This window comes from Nycticebus coucang, chromosome 3, assembly GCF_027406575.1.
Source record: "Nycticebus coucang isolate mNycCou1 chromosome 3, mNycCou1.pri, whole genome shotgun sequence".
In the NCBI taxonomy this organism is placed as follows: Eukaryota; Metazoa; Chordata; class Mammalia; order Primates; family Lorisidae; genus Nycticebus; species Nycticebus coucang.
In genome coordinates this window covers 129,223,625-129,244,164 of record NC_069782.1, presented here as the reverse complement: position 1 = coordinate 129,244,164, position 20,540 = coordinate 129,223,625, and the positions used below count along the sequence as shown (strand labels likewise).

General features: G+C 43.3%; 1 protein-coding gene across 2 annotated transcripts in view; it reads left to right on the top strand.

The window, feature by feature from the left end:
- CPN1 (carboxypeptidase N subunit 1) overlaps positions 1 to 20,540 on the top strand; it is a 40,486-nt gene that overhangs the window by 3,626 nt on the left and 16,320 nt on the right. For both annotated transcript variants that reach the window (XM_053585429.1, XM_053585430.1), the window contains exons 2-5: positions 3,558 to 3,754; positions 12,813 to 12,968; positions 16,600 to 16,782; positions 18,328 to 18,439. In XM_053585429.1, the coding sequence (XP_053441404.1) occupies positions 3,558 to 3,754; positions 12,813 to 12,968; positions 16,600 to 16,782; positions 18,328 to 18,439 (648 nt within the window). The remainder of the gene's footprint in view (positions 1 to 3,557; positions 3,755 to 12,812; positions 12,969 to 16,599; positions 16,783 to 18,327; positions 18,440 to 20,540) is intronic.

The following is a 20,540-nucleotide window of genomic DNA, read 5'->3' as shown; positions in this document are numbered from 1 at the left end:
GGGATGCCTTGGAGAATATGGGGAAGAGAGGGGCAGGTCACTGGTGCTCAGAAAAGGCTTTCCCCCCGGGTGGTTTCTGAGCAGAGATCTGAAGGACAGATTACACTGTGTTGATATTGGGGAGGAAAAGATGGCAGGCAGAGGGAAGAGTAAGCACAGTATTCCAGGAGCCCAAGTGTGCTTGGCACATGTGAGGAGAAGCAAGGGGCCCCAGTGGCTCCAGCACAGTGAGTGACGGGAGAGCCAGGGACAAGGTCAGAGCCGTGTGGCTGGGGGTCCTGGGAACAGCAGGTCCTGCAGGGCCTTATGGGCCTTGATAAAGAGTTGGGCTTACATGAAGACTATAACCCAACTATAGCACAAGACTATGGGGAAAGGGCCAAGGAAGGGGAAGGGAGGGGGGAGGTTTTGGTGGAGGGAGGAGGTTTTGGTGGAGGGAGGGTAATGGGTGGGGCCACATCTATGGTGCATCTTAGAATGGGTACAGGCGATTGCACTAATGTACACAGCTATGATTTAACAATAAAAAAAAAAAAAAGAAAAAAATAGGAATTAAAAAAAAAAGAGTTGGGCTTTTACTTTAAGTAAAGAGAAACCAATGAAGGGTTTGTTTTAAGGAGAAGACAGACATGATCTAACTTAAATTTTTTTTTTTTTAGACAGAGTCTCACTGTGGTGCCTTGAGTAGAGTTCTGTGGCATCAAAGCTCGCAGCAACCTCAAACTCTTAGGCTTAAGTGATCCTCTTGCCTCAGTTTTTCTAATTTTAGTAGAGATGGGGGTCTCCATATTGTTCAGGTTGGTCTGAAACTCCTGAACTCAAGTAATTCACTGGCCTTGGCCTCCCACAGTGTTGGGATTACAGGTGTGAGCCATCACGCCTGGCCTTTAAATTTTTTAAAGATCACTTACAACTGGGGTTGGCAAACTAATGCCAACGGGCCAGCTACCTGTTTGGGTAGATGAAATTTCATTGGAATGTAGCTGTGCCCATTCATTTCTGTCTTGCCTGTGGCTGTTTTTGCTGGAAGGGATGAGTAGCTGTGACAGACACAATACAGCCCACAAAGCCTAAAGGATTTACTATCTAGCCCTTTACAGAAAATTTTTTACCAACTCCTGACTCAGGAGAACAGACTTTAATAGGGCTGGGTGGACACAGAGACAGCAAGTGAAAGATTCATTGCAATAATCCAGGTATGGAGGTTCAGGGGCTTGAATCAAAATGATAGCAGGGATTGTTATGAGAAGTGGAAATACTCTGGATATACTGAAAGTAGAGCCAAGGAATTTTATATTGAGCACCTATTAAGTGTGTGACACTCTGCTAGATTCTATAGAGCAGTGGTTCCCAGATTTTTGGATTTCATAGAGAAGTTTTTATTTTAAGATTTAGTAAATAAATTGCTAGGGAGATTAAAGGGAACTAAAATAGATTTTGCAAATATTAGTAGTAAGTAAAGGAATAAGGATATGAAGGAGTACCTGCCATGTACCATCCCGATACTTTCTAAAAGAAAGGACATTTTAACATCAAGGAAAGTGAGCAAGGCACGATCTAAGATTAAAGAATGCACCTTATGGAAAATTCACCACCTGAGTCTTACAGGCATTCTTTTAGAAAAGACTGCTATAGGTAGTCAAAGATATGTAATAATTCATTTTGTCCTAAATAAGATTAAAGATTACATGTTGCTAAGGCCAAGTCCAGTACAGTCTCACTTTGTCACCCTGGGTAGAAAGAAACATGTGGAAGAATTAGGTAAAACCTGGGAGTTGAAAGCAAGCTCACCCCTGGCGGGGAGAACCCAAGATGGCTTCACAGAGTGAGTGACATTTGAACTGGGCCTAGAAGGGTGGAGATGAGATGAAGGCGTCCAGAATCAGGGAAGTGTTGGGTAGAAAAGAAATCACTTGACAAGAGCTTTTTTCTCTTTCCTTTTTTATTTTTATTTTTATTTATTTATTTATTTGAGACAGAGTCTTACTATGTTGCCCTCAGGAGAGTACTGTGGCATCACAGCTCACAGCAACCTCAAACTCTTGGGCTTAAGTGATTCTCTTGCCTCAGTCTCCCAAGCAGCTGGGACTACAGGCTCCTGCCACAACGCCCGGCTATGTTGTTGTTGCTGTTGTTTAGCAGGCCCAGGCTGGGTTCAAACCCACCAGCCCTGGTGCATGTTGCCAGTGCACCAACCACTAAGCTAGGGGTGTGGGCGCTGAGCCTTCTCTTTCCTTTTGAAAGGGGGGCAAGAGTCTGGGCGCCATGGCTCACACCTATAAATCCTCGCAGCCTGGGAGGTTGAGGAGGGAGGAGCTTGAGCTCAGGAGTTTGAAACCAGCCTGAGCAAAAGGCAGACATTGTCTTTACTAAAAATAGAAAAGCTAGCCAGGTATTACGGTGAGCACCTGTAATCCCAGCTACTTGGGAGGCTGAGGCAAAAGGATCACTTGAGCCCAAGAGTTTGAGGTTGCTGTGAGCTACGATGATGCCATGGCACTCTATTCAGGGCAACAGAATGAGACCCTGTCTAAAAAATAATAATAATTTTAAAAGGGGGCGGGGCAAGAATAATTTTCTTTAAGTGATTCCAAAGGCTCTTTTAAGATCCTCAACTCTCAGCTCAAGTGAACAGTTAACATGGTCCAGAGATACCTAAGGAGTAAGACACATTAGACCCCCTGTTCTGTGCCTTGGGATGCCTTCTCAGATCAGAAAGAGGTATTTTTTAGTTTCCTAAGCACTAAGAAAATTAAGTTTTCAACTAGGATGATTAGCAACTATTATAATCCTAGGTTTGGGGAAAAATCATCCTAATCTGGGAAGGTTTGTCTCTTGAGCAGCATCATGTGGCTGTAAATGTTACTGAACATGCCCCCTGGGTGTGGGCAACCTCAGGTAAGTTGCTTAGTGTCTGCATCCCTGGTACCCTCATCCTGAGGCTAACAATGCCCACTTCACAGGCTCCTGTAAAATTAGCAATAATCAACATGAAATGCCTAGTACACAGTGGGGGTTCAATAATTGGTACTCATTAACTAGGATTATTAGCAACTGTTATGATCTGATGTGAATTTTTTTTTTTTTTTGAGACAGTCTCACTTTGTTACCCTGGGTAGAGTGCTGTGGTGTCATAGCTCACAGCAACCTCAAACTCTTGGGCTCAAGCCATCCTCTTGCCTCGTCCTCCCAAGTAGCTGAGACTACAGGTGCCACGCCATGCTAGGCTAGTGTTTTAGAGACGGGATCTCGCTCTTGGTCAGGCTGATCTCAAACTCCTGAGCTCAAGCAATCTACCAAGCCCTGCCTTCAAGAGTGCTGGGATTACAGGTGTGAGCCCCTGCTCTGGCCTGGTGTGAATTTCTGTAACTTCTATAACTGCACTTGGTTAGGAAGGGACTGGCGGACTTTCGGAAAAGACCCAGGAAAGCATGAAATGTTCTTGTCTTCCTTACGGAGAAAGAGGGGAAAGGTCCCCCTGCAAGGTTCAGAGTGGGTGGCCCCTCCGAGCTTTCCCCGCCTTTCCCCTTGCTGCACGTGCCTTTCTCCGCTTGCAGTGGAGCCGGAGGTCAAGTACGTGGGGAACATGCACGGCAACGAGGTGCTGGGCCGCGAGCTGCTGCTGCAGCTGTCCGAGTTCCTGTGCGAGGAGTTCCGCAGCGGGAACCAGCGCGTCGTGCGGCTGGTGCAGGACACGCGCATCCACATCCTGCCGTCCATGAACCCGGACGGCTACGAGGTGGCGGCTGCCCAGGTACCGGGTCCCGGGGAGAGACAAGGGCCAGACCAGGAAATAAAGTAAAAGCCGGTAGACAACATGCCCTCTCCGTCTCACTGTAAATGTAAGCCCAAAATGTATCAAAAATTAAAGATGAAATGGCTGAGAAGGAAAAAACCTGACAGAAATGTGAAAAAGAAAGGATGAAGACTGGCGTTCAGTCCAGTCGCACTTTAGGCTGTAAACGTGGGTGCCTCTGAGCTGCAGTGCCTCAGCACCTTTCCAGCTGACCTCACAGTTTTTTTGTTTTGGGGGTTTTTTGGTGTGTGTGTGTGTTTTTTAAGAGACAGAGTCTCACTTTATTGCCCTTAGTAGAGTGCCGTGTTGTCACAGTTCACAGCAACCTCCTCCAACTCCTGGGCTTAGGCGATTCTCTTCCCTCGGCCTCCCCAGTAGCTGAGACTACAGGCGCCAGCCACGATGCCCGGCTATTTTTTTGTTGCAGTTTGGCCGGGTCAGGGTTCAAACCCTCCACCCTCGGTATATGGGGCTGGCGCCCTACCCACTGAGCCACAGGCACTGCCCTGACCTCACAGTTTTATTGTTTTCTTTTTTGTTTGTTTTTTTGTAGAGACAGAGTCTCACTTTATGGCCCTCGGTAGAGTGCCGTGGCCTCACACAGGTCACAGCAACCTCCAACTCCTGGGCTTAAGCGATTCTCTTGCCTCAGCCTCCCGAGCAGTTGGGACTACAGGCGCCCGCCACAACGCCCGGCTATATTTTGGTTGCAGTTCAGCCGGGGCCGGGTTTGAACCCGCCACCCTCCGTATATGGGGCCGGCGCTTTACTGACTGAGCCACAGGCACCGGCCTACCTCACAGTTTTATTGTGAGGATCAATGTGGCAATGTCTGTGACAACACTTTGTAAACTGAAAAATACTAAACAGACATGACAGGATATTGCAAAATATATGTCCTTTCCTGAACTTTTCACTTCAAATCCTAATACCCTCCTCCCTTCCACACAACATTTTCATTTGCATTTGTGGAGAAAACATCAAGAACAGCTTTCCACAGAGCTGGGGGGCAGGGGCTAACTCTAGATTCTTCATGCATTGTCATATTTCTGCAGTTTCTCCCTCTACCAGCATAGTAATCAGCCTTTCCATTCTTTATTTTAGAGTTATATTTGCAATGGGATAGATAAGGACAAATGTTTATGGGCTTTTTGTTTTGTTTTTTAACATAACTTCAAAATTTCAATGTGCCTAATTTTAAATCAATGGCTCTCTTTTATGACTGGGTATCAGCACCACAGGTTTTCAAAGAGCAGAAAAATTGGAAAGAGGTGTTGGGGAGAATCCCAGCCTGGCTGCTTTGCTTCTGTTAGCCCTGTCCTGTATTGCCGTGGGGAAGCTGGAGGACTGGCCTGGTCCTGCCCACATATTTCCAATAGGTGGAGTGGGAGGGAGTAGAGAAGCCCTGCCAACCCACCAGACCTTAGAGCCATCTCTGGGAAGCTGGTCACCTCTACTCACCTGCTGCATTCTTGTTCAGAGGGAGCACATCTTGAACTGAACCCAAAAGAGGACCCATCAGGTTCTCGAACTCCCAGAGCTACTTACCATGGCCAGAAGAAACCTGCCTGTGGGGCTGTGCAGGAAACACCTGCCTGGCCACCTGAGTCATAGGTAGGCAGAATAATGGCCCTCTGCCCCCCAGGTATGACCATGTACTAATCTCCAGAACTTATGAATGTGTTATGTTACTTGGCCAGGGGAAGTTGGGGTTGCAGATGGAGGTAACATTGCTAATCAGTTGACCTTAAAGTATCCTGGATTATTTGGGTGGGCTCAGTGTAATCATTCACAAGTGTCCTTAAATGTAGAAGAGAGAGGCCAAAAGTCAGAGTTAAAGAGACTTAAAGATGTTACACTGCTGGCTCAGTGCCTGTAGCTTAGTGGTTAGGGCGCCAGTCACATACACTGGGGCTGGCAGGTTCAAACCTGGCCCGGGCCTGCTAAACAACAGTGACAACAACAACAACAACAAAAATAGTGGGGCATTGTGGCAGGCACCTGTAGTCCCAGCTACTGGGGAGGCTGAGGCAAGAGAAATCCCTTAAACCCAAGAGTTTGAGGTTGCTGTGAGCTATGACGCCACAGCATTCTATTGAGGGCGACAAAGTGAGACTCTGTCTCAAAAAAAAAAAAAAGAAAGAAAGAAATCATAAATGGAGACACATACTCTGGGGAGAAGGCTGTGTGAAAATGGAGGCAGAAACTAGAGGGCTGCATCTATAAGCCGAGGAACCCGAGGTTGGCCTCCACCAACCAGAAGCTGAGAGAGACAGAGAGATCTCAGAGAGCATGGCCTTGCCGACACCTTGATATCAGACTCGAAGCTTTCACATGCGTGAGAGAATAAATTTCTGTTATTATACGCCACCTGATTGTTGTGAATGTTACAGCAGCCTTAGGAAACAAATACAGTCCATCAACTGGTAAATGGATAAACAAAAGGTGGGAAATACAGATAATTGAACTACTCGGCAATCAAAAGGAATAAAGTATTGATACATGCTACAACGTGGGTGAACCTCAAAAATACACCTGTTGAAAACAATAACCACAAAAGAACATATAACATCTCATAGGATGTGTCCAGAAAAGGCAAAGCAGTGGAGACAGAAATGACTACCTGGGCCTGGGGTAAAAATGAAGGTGATAAAAATGTTCTGAAATTAGATTGTGATGACAGTTATACAACTCTGGCATGCTAAAATCATTAAATTATAAATTTAAAATGAATGAATTTTATGGTATGTAAATTATATCTCCATAAAGGTGTTTGTAAAAAAAATTGCGATGCCTGTAGCTCAGTCAGCAGGGCGCCGGCCACATACATGTAGGGTGGCGGGTTTGAACCAAGCCTGGGCCTGCTAAGCAACAATGACAACTACAACCAAAAAATAGCTGGGCGTTGTGGTGGGTGCCTGTAGTCCCAGCTACTTGGGAGGCTGAGGCAAGAGAATCGTTGAGCCCAAGAGTTTGAGGTTGCTGTGAGCTGTGATGCCACAGCACTCTACCCAGGGAGACACAGTGAGACTCTGTTTCAAAAAAAAAAAAAATTGGGGATCCCATTAACCTGAATGTCGCGGACCGCCAGTCGAATGAGTCTCAGTCTGAGGGTTTTTCAGGGCGAACGTTACAGGTTGATTGGAAGGTCGACGCAGGATGATTTTGACAGACTACTAGACACCACAAGTGATGATGAAAGTAGCTGCAACTTTACTGAATTTTAAGAGTGTCTTTTATACATTTTTGACAAAGCATTACAAATCACAAAAGACATTTTTATGACTTGCAGGTGGTCACAAGTTCTTATCTTGTCTTACAAATGTAAGCATTCAACCATCTATCTTACACAGTGTTTTGCCCGCAAGGGGGAACAAATGGCAGCTGTGAGGTAGCTGATAAGCAGCAGTTACTTTTCAGCTTCCATTATCTAAAGTTGAATGTGTTTTTTTAACATACAACACTACTTTCCTTCATAGTTTTTAGTTTCATGATTATATATAGTTGTTATGATTAGAGGTGTATTATGAATCATATAAGTGATTAAAGTGTGAAGGAAACATGAGAAATAAAAGGATATTGTATGAAAACTAAACTATATTGAAAGTGAGGTTAGGAAAGACAAGGTTAGAGATAGGGGGAAAGGGTGGGTGGATATCAGGTTGGAAACATCTTGTTTATGGTATTTACATTCTTTTGATGTACTGTATATTTTTAAAGTTTTTGTTCTAAAGAAGTGGTTTCATTAGTAACACCTGGTTGCTTCCCCTTATCTAGGAATGTCAAGGCTTGTAACTTCTCTTAGTTCTTTAATTGGTCTCAGTTTCTTATGATCTCTTTTAAAAACAGCTGAACATATTCTTTTATGTATAATGTTTGACTACTTCTATATATTTTTACTCTAATTAGTAACTATATTTTGATTTATAGTTAATTGCTTGTTAAACATTAAACTACTCTATTGATTTGTGTTACATATGAAAATTAGTGAAGTAAGACATTTTTCTAAGTAAAGTTTTACTTAATTAGTGAAGTCAGATGTTTTTCTAAGTAAAGTTTTACTGCAGGAGGTGTCATGTTGGAACATCCTGTTTGCCGTGCCTGCATTCTCTCGATGTACTATTTCAATTCACTGACATTTATGGTGGGGACGTGCTGTTGTACAGGCTCTCTTGGAGCCACTGAGCCCGGCACAGCCATACTTGCTGTGTTTAATTGTGGATCAGTAAGTCACTGTGTTTATTCTCAGTTTCTCAAAACAATCAGGCAATAATCAGTCATTCAACTGAACAGACAGGTTTCAGGGTAAAAGTTTCTTAGGCTTTTATGCCGCACCTCATGACTTCCTACGTTCACTAAAAGGCATGCTAGGCAACTTATGCGCTGCTGTCGCAAGCCAGGGGGACTGGGGGCAACGCTCCGAGGAGCACCCACCGCCTTACCACAGTTTTTACAACGCGGACAGAGCCATCCCGCCACGGCTTGATGCCGGGGGTGCGGCATTTCCCCCTTTTTTGTTAATGAAACGTAGTTCAAAGAGGTCTTGGCGAACAGCCTTTAAGGAGGAAAAGACACAACGAAGGAGACAAGGTAACAGTAAAATAACACAGAATATCAGGCATCCAATAATAACAATAAACACAATGTACTGAATCCAAGATATAGGATTTAAAGACTTAAGATTGTCAGAGAGTGATTGAGCCAGAGCATCGAGAGATGTACTAGGTAGATGAGCTTCACTGATGGCAGTGATATCCTTTTGAAGGGTATGTAAGTCATGTGTAATATCATTATCCTTCCACACACCTTGTAAATGTGCCTTTGTTTTGTTCCAAGAGGTGGAGAGGTTATAAGGTAGAGGAGTGACACAGATAGCTGGAAAAGCAGAGTGACATCTAGTTTGAAGTTTATGTTGTATGAACTTTATATCTTGTCCTAGGGCTAAGACTACTTCTTCTAAGATGTTAAGTTTTGCTTCAAGTTTATTATCTATGCTGGCTTGAGTCATTAAGGCGAGAGTAATGTTATTGCTTAAAGAGTTGACAAAGTGAGCCGTATGTATTTTTTGTACCAAGGCAGTTGTAGCCACAGCAAATGTAGTGACTATAGAGATTAAAGCTAAAATTCCTAAAATTAATGCTGCTATAAATCTTTTAGGTCTAATTAATTCATTAACAGTGTGTAGGACTTGTAAGGCAGAATTATCATACCAAGGATTATCTTGTAAATCAACAGGTAACATTACATATGAAGGTTTTTTTTACAATTAACATAACATTCAGCAATCTATTATTTACATGAAATATACCAGAAGAAGCAATACAATTGGTTATTTTTACAAGTTAAAAGATTTTAAAGGAAATACATAGTTAACTGGATTACATGTAAATTCTTTCACAAATTCTCTTTTATGAGTTTCATTTAACTTGCACAGACCATCTACAAACATTCTAAACTTTCTTGAACTTTTGTTCTGTCTTTTACTTTCTTACATAACTATTCTGCTTCAGGACAAAATTTATCACACAAGATTCTTTCTTTACACAATGTTATTCTCCTTTCTGTTTAATTTCTCTTACTCTCAAAAACTCACTTTCCATCAAACAGGATTCCAGTTTACCATGAAGTTACTTATTTACTCAGCTAAACTGATAATTAGAAGGTTTAAAAGACAAGAATTTTATCCGTTGACAAAGATTCAGTTTGTAAAAATATTTTTCTTATTTATATAAATTACTAGTGGTAAAGAGTCAATAATAAAGGTTTTAAACTTTACCCTTGGGATTTCGTCAGTGCTGCTGTCTGGGGGCTGTAACACTTGGGAGGCAGGCCCGCCCCACGAAGGGCAGGGGGGCCCTCAGCTTCCTTCCCCGCTGGGTCTTTTCAGCCGTCTTGGAGTTAGTGGAAATGTGCCGGGTGCCGGTGGTTTTGTTTGCTATCGGCGAGTGTACTTTCATTTTCTCTAAGCGGCGGGTGAGATCTTGCAGCAGCCGTTGGCGTCTTTTTCTGCGTTGTCTTTTCTGAATCTGAGTTAACTACTCCTGGAATAACTTCAAAGTTTTTAGTATAATTTGAACTTTTACCAATTATAATTTCAACTGTCCCCGGCAAGAGTTGCCCTTTTACTGCAGTGGGGATTAAAGTAACACCGTCCCATTTGGATAATAAGACATTCTTTTCACTTGCTAAATTTAAACCTGCACTCTCAGGCGTGCCCCGTGAAAGGTCATGAATAGTAAATTCAGGGGCTTGAGGATTCAAAGTAGATGAGGGCTGTGTTTTACAAGCTACAGCCTGCTCTCCCTTGGGGCTTGGGCTGGGAGAATGCCCCTTTTACTAGTTTTTTGATCTTCGTACGTCCTGATCCTCAGGATCAGTGTCACCCTTGTCATTCAAGGGGGTTCCATCCTTATGAAATTTTGATTTACATTTATTTTTCCAATGTCTGCCCTTCTTACAGCGAGGGCATAAGCCGGGTGGGTCCCCCCTCGGCTTATTGGCATGGGACTGTTTACAGTCCTTCTGCATATGTCCTGGCTTGCCACAATTGTAGCAAGTGTTAGTAGGAGCTGTTGGCCCCTTGCCTCCTTTATTGAAGGAGTTTTTCACATATGAGCTAAATTTCTGCCCTTGCATTGCTGCAGCATAAGCCATACCCTGGGCTATAGCTGGTGAGGCATCCATGCATGCTTCTAACTGTTTGAGCAACAGTGATGTGCCCTCAGACGGGGGGAGCATTCTGTTAATGGCTTCTTCCAGCCTTGAAATAAAGTCTTGGTACGGCTCCTCCGCACCTTGCTTAATAAGAAAATGTATAAGCTCCTCCAACCGTTTGAGGGACACATTGAACCCATTTTTAACTAACAAATGCTGTAACATGACACTGAATATACGTTCCTCTTTGATCAATGCGTGCCTCATGGTACCTGTTGATTACTCACACTTAACCGGTCAGCCTTTACCGGCGGGACTCGAGCTCCCTGGTGAGAGTCGCCTTCAATCTGAAAAGAGAGGAAAGAAAGAAAAAGAAAGATCACCTGTCCTTCAGGTCCCTGTTCGAGGGCGCCAGCTGTCGCGGACCGCCAGTCGAATGAGTCTCAGTCTGAGGGTTTTTCAGGGCGAACGTTACAGGTTGATTGGAAGGTCGACGCAGGATGATTTTGACAGACTACTAGACACCACAAGTGATGATGAAAGTAGCTGCAACTTTACTGAATTTTAAGAGTGTCTTTTATACATTTTTGACAAAGCATTACAAATCACAAAAGACATTTTTATGACTTGCAGGTGGTCACAAGTTCTTATCTTGTCTTACAAATGTAAGCATTCAACCATCTATCTTACACAGTGTTTTGCCCGCAAGGGGGAACAAATGGCAGCTGTGAGGTAGCTGATAAGCAGCAGTTACTTTTCAGCTTCCATTATCTAAAGTTGAATGTGTTTTTTTAACATACAACACTACTTTCCTTCATAGTTTTTAGTTTCATGATTATATATAGTTGTTATGATTAGAGGTGTATTATGAATCATATAAGTGATTAAAGTGTGAAGGAAACATGAGAAATAAAAGGATATTGTATGAAAACTAAACTATATTGAAAGTGAGGTTAGGAAAGACAAGGTTAGAGATAGGGGGAAAGGGTGGGTGGATATCAGGTTGGAAACATCTTGTTTATGGTATTTACATTCTTTTGATGTACTGTATATTTTTAAGGTTTTTGTTCTAAAGAAGTGGTTTCATTAGTAACACCTGGTTGCTTCCCCTTATCTAGGAATGTCAAGGCTTGTAACTTCTCTTAGTTCTTTAATTGGTCTCAGTTTCTTATGATCTCTTTTAAAAACAGCTGAACATATTCTTTTATGTATAATGTTTGACTACTTCTATATATTTTTACTCTAATTAGTAACTATATTTTGATTTATAGTTAATTGCTTGTTAAACATTAAACTACTCTATTGATTTGTGTTACATATGAAAATTAGTGAAGTAAGACATTTTTCTAAGTAAAGTTTTACTTAATTAGTGAAGTCAGATGTTTTTCTAAGTAAAGTTTTACTGCAGGAGGTGTCATGTTGGAACATCCTGTTTGCCGTGCCTGCATTCTCTCGATGTACTATTTCAATTCACTGACATTTATGGTGGGGACGTGCTGTTGTACAGGCTCTCTTGGAGCCACTGAGCCCGGCACAGCCATACTTGCTGTGTTTAATTGTGGATCAGTAAGTCACTGTGTTTATTCTCAGTTTCTCAAAACAATCAGGCAATAATCAGTCATTCAACTGAACAGACAGGTTTCAGGGTAAAAGTTTCTTAGGCTTTTATGCCGCACCTCATGACTTCCTACGTTCACTAAAAGGCATGCTAGGCAACTTATGCGCTGCTGTCGCAAGCCAGGGGGACTGGGGGCAACGCTCCGAGGAGCACCCACCGCCTTACCACAGTTTTTACAACGCGGACAGAGCCATCCCGCCACGGCTTGATGCCGGGGGTGCGGCACCTGAAACACTTTCTTGTAGAGCTTCTCAGGGGATCTCCACCTGTAGCACATGGTCTGCAGGGAAACTTGAACTGTACCACTGGGGACTTGCGATAAGTTAAAGAAGAAAATGCTGGTTAGGTGCCCATAGCACAGCAGGTAGGGTGCCAGCCACATACACCCGGAGGCTACAGGTTCGAACCTGGGCCCAAGCCAGCTAAAACAACAATGATAACTGCAACAAAAAGTAGCCAAGCATTGTGGCGGGCGCCTGTAGTCCCAGCTACATGGAAGGCTGAGGCAAGAGAATTGCTTAAGCCCAAGAGTTTGAGGTTGCTGTGAACTATGACGCAACGGCACTCTACCCAGGGCAACATAGTGAGACTCTGTCTCAAAAAAAAAAAAAAGAAAGAAAGAAAGAAAGAAAAGAAAATTCTAAATCATTTGATAAAATATACTAATATGTAAAAACAACAATATAGTGTTCTTCAAATATAAGATTTAGTCTGAAACCTTCATTTTTCTTCATTTCCCACTAGGGCCCAAATGAGCCAGGGTATCTGGTTGGCAGGAACAATGCAAATGGAGTGGACCTGAACCGCAACTTCCCCGACCTCAATACCTACGTCTACTACAATGAGAAGCATGGAGGTCCCAACCACCACTTGCCCCTGCCAGACAACTGGAAGAGTCAGGTAGGAGATGAAATTTGCAAACAAAAGGAGATAGATCAGCATTTGGAATTTCTTGCAGAAAGATTGGTAAGCAATCATCACATCAACCAAACAAGGAAGAATTATGCATCAACTCTACTCCATGTTAATCTGTCTAGAGAAATCCTAACTGTATTTTAAGCTTCTTTGTATTTGTTTCTTACCCCAGGGTATCATCCTCTGTGGAGCATAAGCTCACTAAATGTTTGATGTTAATGGCCATGATAGCAAAAGAAGGTTAAAGCAGTATCATTCAGTTGCACTGTACTTAACAAGTTTTTGTTGCTGTGTTTTTAGAGATAGGGTCTCACTCTGTCACCTAGGTTAGACTGCAGTGGCACAATCATAGCTCACTGTAGCTATGGTCACCAGCAACAAGTTTTTGTTGCTGTGTTTTTAGAGATAGGGTCTCACCCTGTCACCTAGGTTAGACTGCAGTGGCACAATCATAGCTCACTGTAGCCTTTCTTCTACCTCAGCCTCCTGAGTAGCTAAACTACAGACTCATACCACCATGCCCGGCTAATTTTTTATTTTATTTTATTTTTTGAGACAGACTCTCACTTTGTTGCCCTGGTAGAGTACCATGGCATCACAGCTCACAGCAACCCCAAACTCTTGGGCTCAAGTGATTCTTTTGCCTCAGCCTCCTGAGTAGCTGGGACTGTAGGTGCCCACCACAACGGCTGCCTATTTTTATACATGGGGTCTCACTCTTGCTCAGGCTGGTCTCTAACTCCTGAGCTCAGGCAATCCACCTGCCTTGGCCTCCAAGAGTGCTGGGATTACAGGCATGAGCCACTGTGCCCAGCCTAATTTTATTTTTTTTAAGAGATAAGGTCTAACTATGTTGCCCAGACTCCCGGCCTAAAATGATCCTCCCACCTGAGGCAAAGTTCTCGGATTATAGGTGTTAGCCACTGTGCCAGCCCAGCAAAATTCTGTTGATCATCATAATAATACTGTGTGGTGAATGCATGAAGGCATCAGGCAATGTTAGCCATCTCTGTTTTATAGCTATTACACTAAATATAAAATAATTTAAGTTCACATAGCTAGTAATAGATGGGATCAGGATTAAAACTCATGCCTTCTGATTCTTATCCCAGCATTCTTTCTGCTACCGGAGGCCATGGATAGAGAACTCTAGCATCCTACAGAGAAGTCTCTCTTACGCATGATGAACTGTATATTCATTAATTAAATATAGAAGGAGGTTTGGCCAGGCGCTGTAGCTTAAGGGTAGGACATTTGACTGCAGAAAGAGGTTCAGGGAATCTAACATTTAGTTTATTCTCTTCCTTTCTATATGAGCCTTGACTACTGTGCCCCCTTCTTACCCAGTCCCATTCTATGCTCCTTACCTTACCGTCCAGGAGCCTGTACAGTCACCCTTTGGTAATGTAATTGGTTTCATCCTGTGGTGGGCCTGCTCCTGGGAATAACTACTGTCATCCTTGGAACATCACTGCCACCCCTGATTTTTATACTGTGTGGGATAGTTCTAAATGTTCTATTTGTGAATAGCTAAACATAGAGACCAGGGGACAAAAAAGTAAAGCAAGCGTAAACCTTTAAATTGGGAGTTTCATAGACAGAATATTCTGGGTTTTTCTCTGTTTTAGATTTCTGATAGCAGCTATCTTCCTTGGCTCAATTAAATAATGAGTCAAAAATAATTTGGTACTAATCAGCATATCCAGCCCAAAGAATGTTCTGATTTATTAAACTTATTTCCCTAAGTAAAATAAGGGAATTGAGTCAATAATAATTAGGTTTCCATTTAGTCCTCTAAATCTTAGAAGAAAAAAGACAAGAAGTTGCTTTAGTTTTTGATGGAAAAGCCTTGAGGAAGAGGAGCAGTGAGAAGCTGCCTTTGTTCTAACAGGCAGAGGTTTAGGACATGAAAACAGGACTGCTTCAAAGAATCTGAGCCCACTGGGCGCCTGTAGCTCGGTGGTTAGGGCACTGGCTATGTGTCCAAGGCTAGTGTGTTTGAACCTGGCCCAGGCTTGCTAAAAAAAAAAAATAATAATAATAATAAAAATAGCTGGGTGTTGTGGTAGGCATCTATAGTCCCAGCTACTAGGGAGGCTGAGGCAGAAGATTGCTTTGAGCCCAAGAGTTTGAGGTTGCTGTGAGCTATGACATCATAGCACTCTACTGAGGGTGACAAAGTGAAACTCTGTCTCAATTAAAAAAAAAAAAAGAATCTGAGCCCTGGTCACAGACCAGGACTTGTACCCTTGGTATTATATCCATTCTGATTGAGTGAGACTCAACCCTGTTCATCCAGTCCCCCGGAGTTGGGAAATATGGGGCCTTCAGAGCTAACCCTCAGTCCAGGAGGATCATTAGCATATTAATGCCACATAATCTCTAAGCACGTCCATCCTGAGACAAGGACACTGAAGCCAGTAAATTATTTACTCATACTGTAAGTCCACGTGGATTCAAGGCTTTCTTTAGAATACTTCCACTTACTAGCAATATGATATGCAACGGAGAGGGAGGAATTTCCCTACCAAGACTGGCCCATTTGCTCGTATGTCTAAACTGTGATACTTCCATATGACCACAGGAATGTGCTCCACATGTCCACATTGCAGCAGATGTGTTGGGGAAGGAGAGGGGTTGGAAAACCATTGTTGTAAACCAGCATTGGCGCCCTAATGTCTGCAAAGGTGCCTTATAAGGTGCCCATGGAACAGTGGGCAAACTGAGAAATCCTTTCCTATGGTCCAGAGAGCAGCCAAGCTAGGGCTCTGAGGACTCAATCATTGCATCCCTCTTCACACAGAACTTCTCTTTCTCCTTCTCTCTCTCTCAATAGACTTTATATTTTTAGAGTAAATTTAGGTTCATAGCAAAATTGGACAAAAAGTACAGAAGGGCATATATTTGCCCCTCTTTCATATCCCACACCAGAGCGGTACTTTTGTTGCTGTCAATGAACCTACATGGACTCATCATTATCACTCAAAGTCCACAGTTTACATTAGCACTTTCTCAAAGTTGGACACACTATGGTTTTGGACAAATGTGAGATGACAGGTAACCACCATCATAAGAAGACTTTCACTGCCTTAAAAGCTCTCTTTTGGCCTATTTTGTATATATAAGGAATTAGTAAAAGGTTTTATACCCCAGCTGTTGAAACTATCAATCCAAAGGTTAGAATTTCTTTCTTTTTTTTTTTTGAGACAGAGCCTCAAGCTGTCACCCTGGGTAGAGTGCTATGGCATCACAGCTCACAGCAACCTCCAATTCCTGGGCTCAAGCCATTCTCCTGCCTCCGCCTCCCCAGTAGCTGGGACTACAGGCGCCTGCCACAACGCCTGGCTATTTTTTGGTTGCAGGCGTCTTTGTTGTTTGGCGGGCATGGGCTGGATTGGAACCCGCCAGCCCAGGTGTATGTGACTGGCGCCTTAGCTGCTTGAGCCACAGGCACCGAGCCAAGGTTAGAATTTCTTGACCTACACTCCTCATATCTGGTAGGACTTGGTTGCAGCCAGATATTCTGTATCTGCAGGCTACTTCCTGAAAGGTCTATTTCAAGGGGCATTTGGTACTTGAGTTGCTCTTTCTCTGCTATCCTCTCCTCTCCTCCCAGGTGGAACCCGAGACACAGGCGGTGATCCAGTGGATGCACTCCTTCAACTTTGTCCTTTCGGCCAACCTCCATGGAGGGGCAGTGGTGGCCAATTACCCATACGACAAGTCCCTTGAGCACCGGGTCCGAGGCTTCCGCAGCACTGCCAACACCCCCACCCCTGATGATAAGCTTTTCCAGAAGGTATGCAGATGGTTGCTTGTCCTGCCAGGGGACCCTGAAGCTCAGGAGATGAGCTTCAGGTCAGTAGCGCAGGACCCTGCTAGCTACAAGTCCACTGCCCGCTGCAAGGAGCTTATAGACTAGTAAATTACATTTTGTTTTGAGGGATAAGCTATAAATTCATGAAAAAATAAATAAAAAGGAAAGTTTTATAGTATAATTGCCACAATGCAAAAAATATGTGAGCTGGGCGGCGCCTGTGGCTCAGTGAGTAGGGCGCCGGCCCCATGTGCCGAGGGTGGCGGGTTCAAACCCGGCCTCGGCCAAACTGCAACAAAAAATAGCCGGGCGTTGTGGCGGGCGCCTGTAGTCCCAGCTGCTCGGGAGGCTGAGGCAAGAGAATCGCTTAAGCCCAAGAGTTAGAGGTTGCTGTGAGCCGTGTGACGCCACGGCACTCTACCCGAGGGCGGTACAGTGAGACTCTGTCTCTACAAAAAAAAAAAAAAAATATGTGAGCTAATGACAAGCACGTACCAAAACTATAAGTTGCCTCCATCCAGTGAAAAAAAATGTGTATATAAACCAAAAGACTAATGGCATTAAAAGTGAATTTGGGGAGGGGTCTAATTTATAATTTTATGATACTATATCCATATTAATGAAAATGGGCTAGGTTTATTTAAAAGGTTTAAATAATTGTTCAAAACAATAGAATGAAGTTAATATATCAACATTTATTTTATGATTATATGTAAATATATAACAATTTATAATACAATAAATTTATAATTCTATAATAAAATATATAAGCTAAATCATAAAACAATGTTATTTCATTATATACTAATATCATTACATACTGATACATTAATATATAATATAATGATATAATATGAATAATATAACTATCAGTTCATCAATTAACGAACTACATAAAGACTAGCAGTAGTTGTTGCTTTGCAAAGCAAGTTCATTGTTATATTTTCTTCTCCATTAATCTTACTTTTTCCACTGTTATAGTAATGAATGAAAATTATAGATTTGTATATTACAGAAATCTATGAAAATTATAGATGCTGTCCCTCCAGCACACACCTCGCACCCCCCAACGCACAGTACTTTTCCTGCCTTACCTGCTCTTTGATTTACAAAACTTAACTAGAAAAGGTGCAACTAGAAGGGACCTTCTATATCATCCACTGCCACCCTTCATGTTGCACAGGAAGAAACTTAGGCAGTGAAAAAATTCAGAGTACAGATCTCCTGATTCCAGTCTACCCCCACACACACACGCTTGCCCACATACACGCTGTCTACACACACACTTGCCCACATACCACACATGCACACATAATGTCACTCTATCCCTGATCATATTTTCTTTCACTGAACCAAATAACCAGCCATTTGTACTAATATTAATATGTATTATATTAGCATATATATTATATGTATTATATATTAATATATTAGCAGGGCTTCTTGGCTTTACCCAAGTTCTGAGTAGGAGCTTTGCCCTCTGAGTTGGAAAAACTCAAGGTCATTTTCTGCCTGCTTTTCCTCTAGCTGGCCAAGGTGTACTCCTATGCACATGGATGGATGCACCAAGGGTGGAACTGTGGGGATTACTTCCCAGACGGCATCACCAATGGGGCTTCCTGGTATTCTCTCAGCAAAGGTAAGGAGAATCCTGGGAACTAACTACTTGAGCTGAAGTAGAATAGTGCTCATTCCTCCTTCTAAATCCCCAATTGGCTGAGGGAAATGATGAGATATTATAGAATTTTGCATTGAGATAATGATCTCAGGTTGGCCTTTAGTGTCTTCTTAAGATTCTTTAAAACTGGGTGGTGCCTATGGCTCAGTGAGTAGGGCGCTGGCCCCATATGCTGAGGGTGGTGGGTTCAAACACAGCCCTGGCCAAACTGCAACAAAAAAATAGCTGGGTGTTGTGGCGGGCGCCTGTAGTCCCAGCTGCTTGGGAGGCTGAGGCAAGAGAATCGCGTAAGCCCAAGAGTTAGAGGTTGCTGTGAGCTGTGTGAAGTCATGGCACTCTACTGAGGGCGGTACAGTGAGACTCTGTCTCTACAAAAAAAAAAAAAAAAGATTCTTTAAAACTAAGGTAGAAGCCAGGGGCAGTGGCTCACACCTATAATCCTAGCCCTCTGGGAGGCTGAGGCAAGTGGATAGCTTGAGCTCACAAGTTCAAGACCAGCCTGAGCAAAAGCAAGACCCCCATCTCTACTAAAAATACAAAAACTGAGGCAAGAGGATTGTTTGAGCCCAAGTTGGAGGTTGCTATGAACTGTGATGCCATGGCACTCTAGCCAGGGTGACTGCTTGAGACTCTGTATCAAAAAAAAAAAAAAAAAAAAAAAGGGCGGCGCCTGTGGCTCAAAGAGTAGGGCGCTGGTCCCATATGCTGGAGGTGGCGGGTTCAAACCTAGCCCCGGCCAAAAACCAAAAAAAAAAAAAAACTAAGGTAGAGACACCTTGTGGACCTGTAAAACTCCTGGTTTACACAATAGATTGGGGCATAGGAGAAAAATTATATAGCCATGTGGGTTAGGATGTGGGATCTGAGAGTAAATTGGGTTGTCCACTTACCAGTCATGTGGCTTCAGGGTAATTACTTAACCTCTCTGTGCTTGGTTCCTTTTTTTTTTTTTCTTGAGGCAGAGTCTTACTTTATCCCTGGGTAGAGTGCTGTGGTATCATAGCTCCCAAGAAACTCAAACTCCTGGGCTTCAAGAGATGCTCCTGCCGCAGTCTCACAAGTAACTGGGACTATTGGCTCCCATCAAAACAGCTGGCTAGTTTTTCTATTTTTTAGTAGAGATAGGTCACTCTTAATTGGGCTGGTCTTGAACTCCTGAACTCAAGCAGTCCTTCCACGTAGGTCTCCCAGAATGCTAGGATTATGGGTGTGAGCCACTGTGCCTGGCCTGTGCTTTGGTTTCTTTATAGTTAAGAATAATAGTATTGGGGGGGTGGCGCCTGTGGCTCAAAGGAGTAGGGCGCTGGTCCCATATGCCAGAGGTGGCGGGTTCAAACCCAGCCCCAGCCAAAAACAGCAAAAAAAAAAAAAAAAAAAAAGAATAGTATTGGGCAGTGCCGGTGGCTCAACAGAGTAGGGTGCCGGCCCCATATGCCGGTTCAAAACCAGCCCTGGCCAAAAACTGCAAAAAAAAAGTACCTTTCTAAGTTATCCCCAAAAAAAGATAGGGGGAAAGAAAAATAATATTTGCCTCATAATTTTGACATAAGTATTAAATAAAGTAATATACATAAAGTATTTAGAAATATTAGGCTTATGAATGATAGGTTGTTTAAAAAGTAGTACAGAGAGGCTTGACGCCCGTAGCACATGGCTGAGGCACCAGCCACATACACCAAGGCTGGCGGGTTTGAATGTGGCCCAGGCCAGCTTTAAACAATGACAACTGCAACAAAAAATAGCCGAGCGTTGTGGTGGGCGCAGCTACTTATAGTCCCAGCTACTTGGAAGGCTGAGGCAAAGAGAATTGCTTAAGCCCAAGAGTTTGAGGTTGCCGTAAGCTGTGACATAGTGAGACTCTGTCTCAAAAAAAAAAAATAAGTGGCAGAGAGGTATGCCCCACATAGCGATGGATGAGCAGAGGGGCTGGCCTGGCCACAGCCAGCTCCCCGGAGATGTGTCGCCTGTAGCCTGACTGCCCAACCCCATAAGCAGGAGTTTACCATGGACATTGTGTCCTATGGCGTTAATAACGTAGCCTCGAGGAGCAGAAACCTCCACA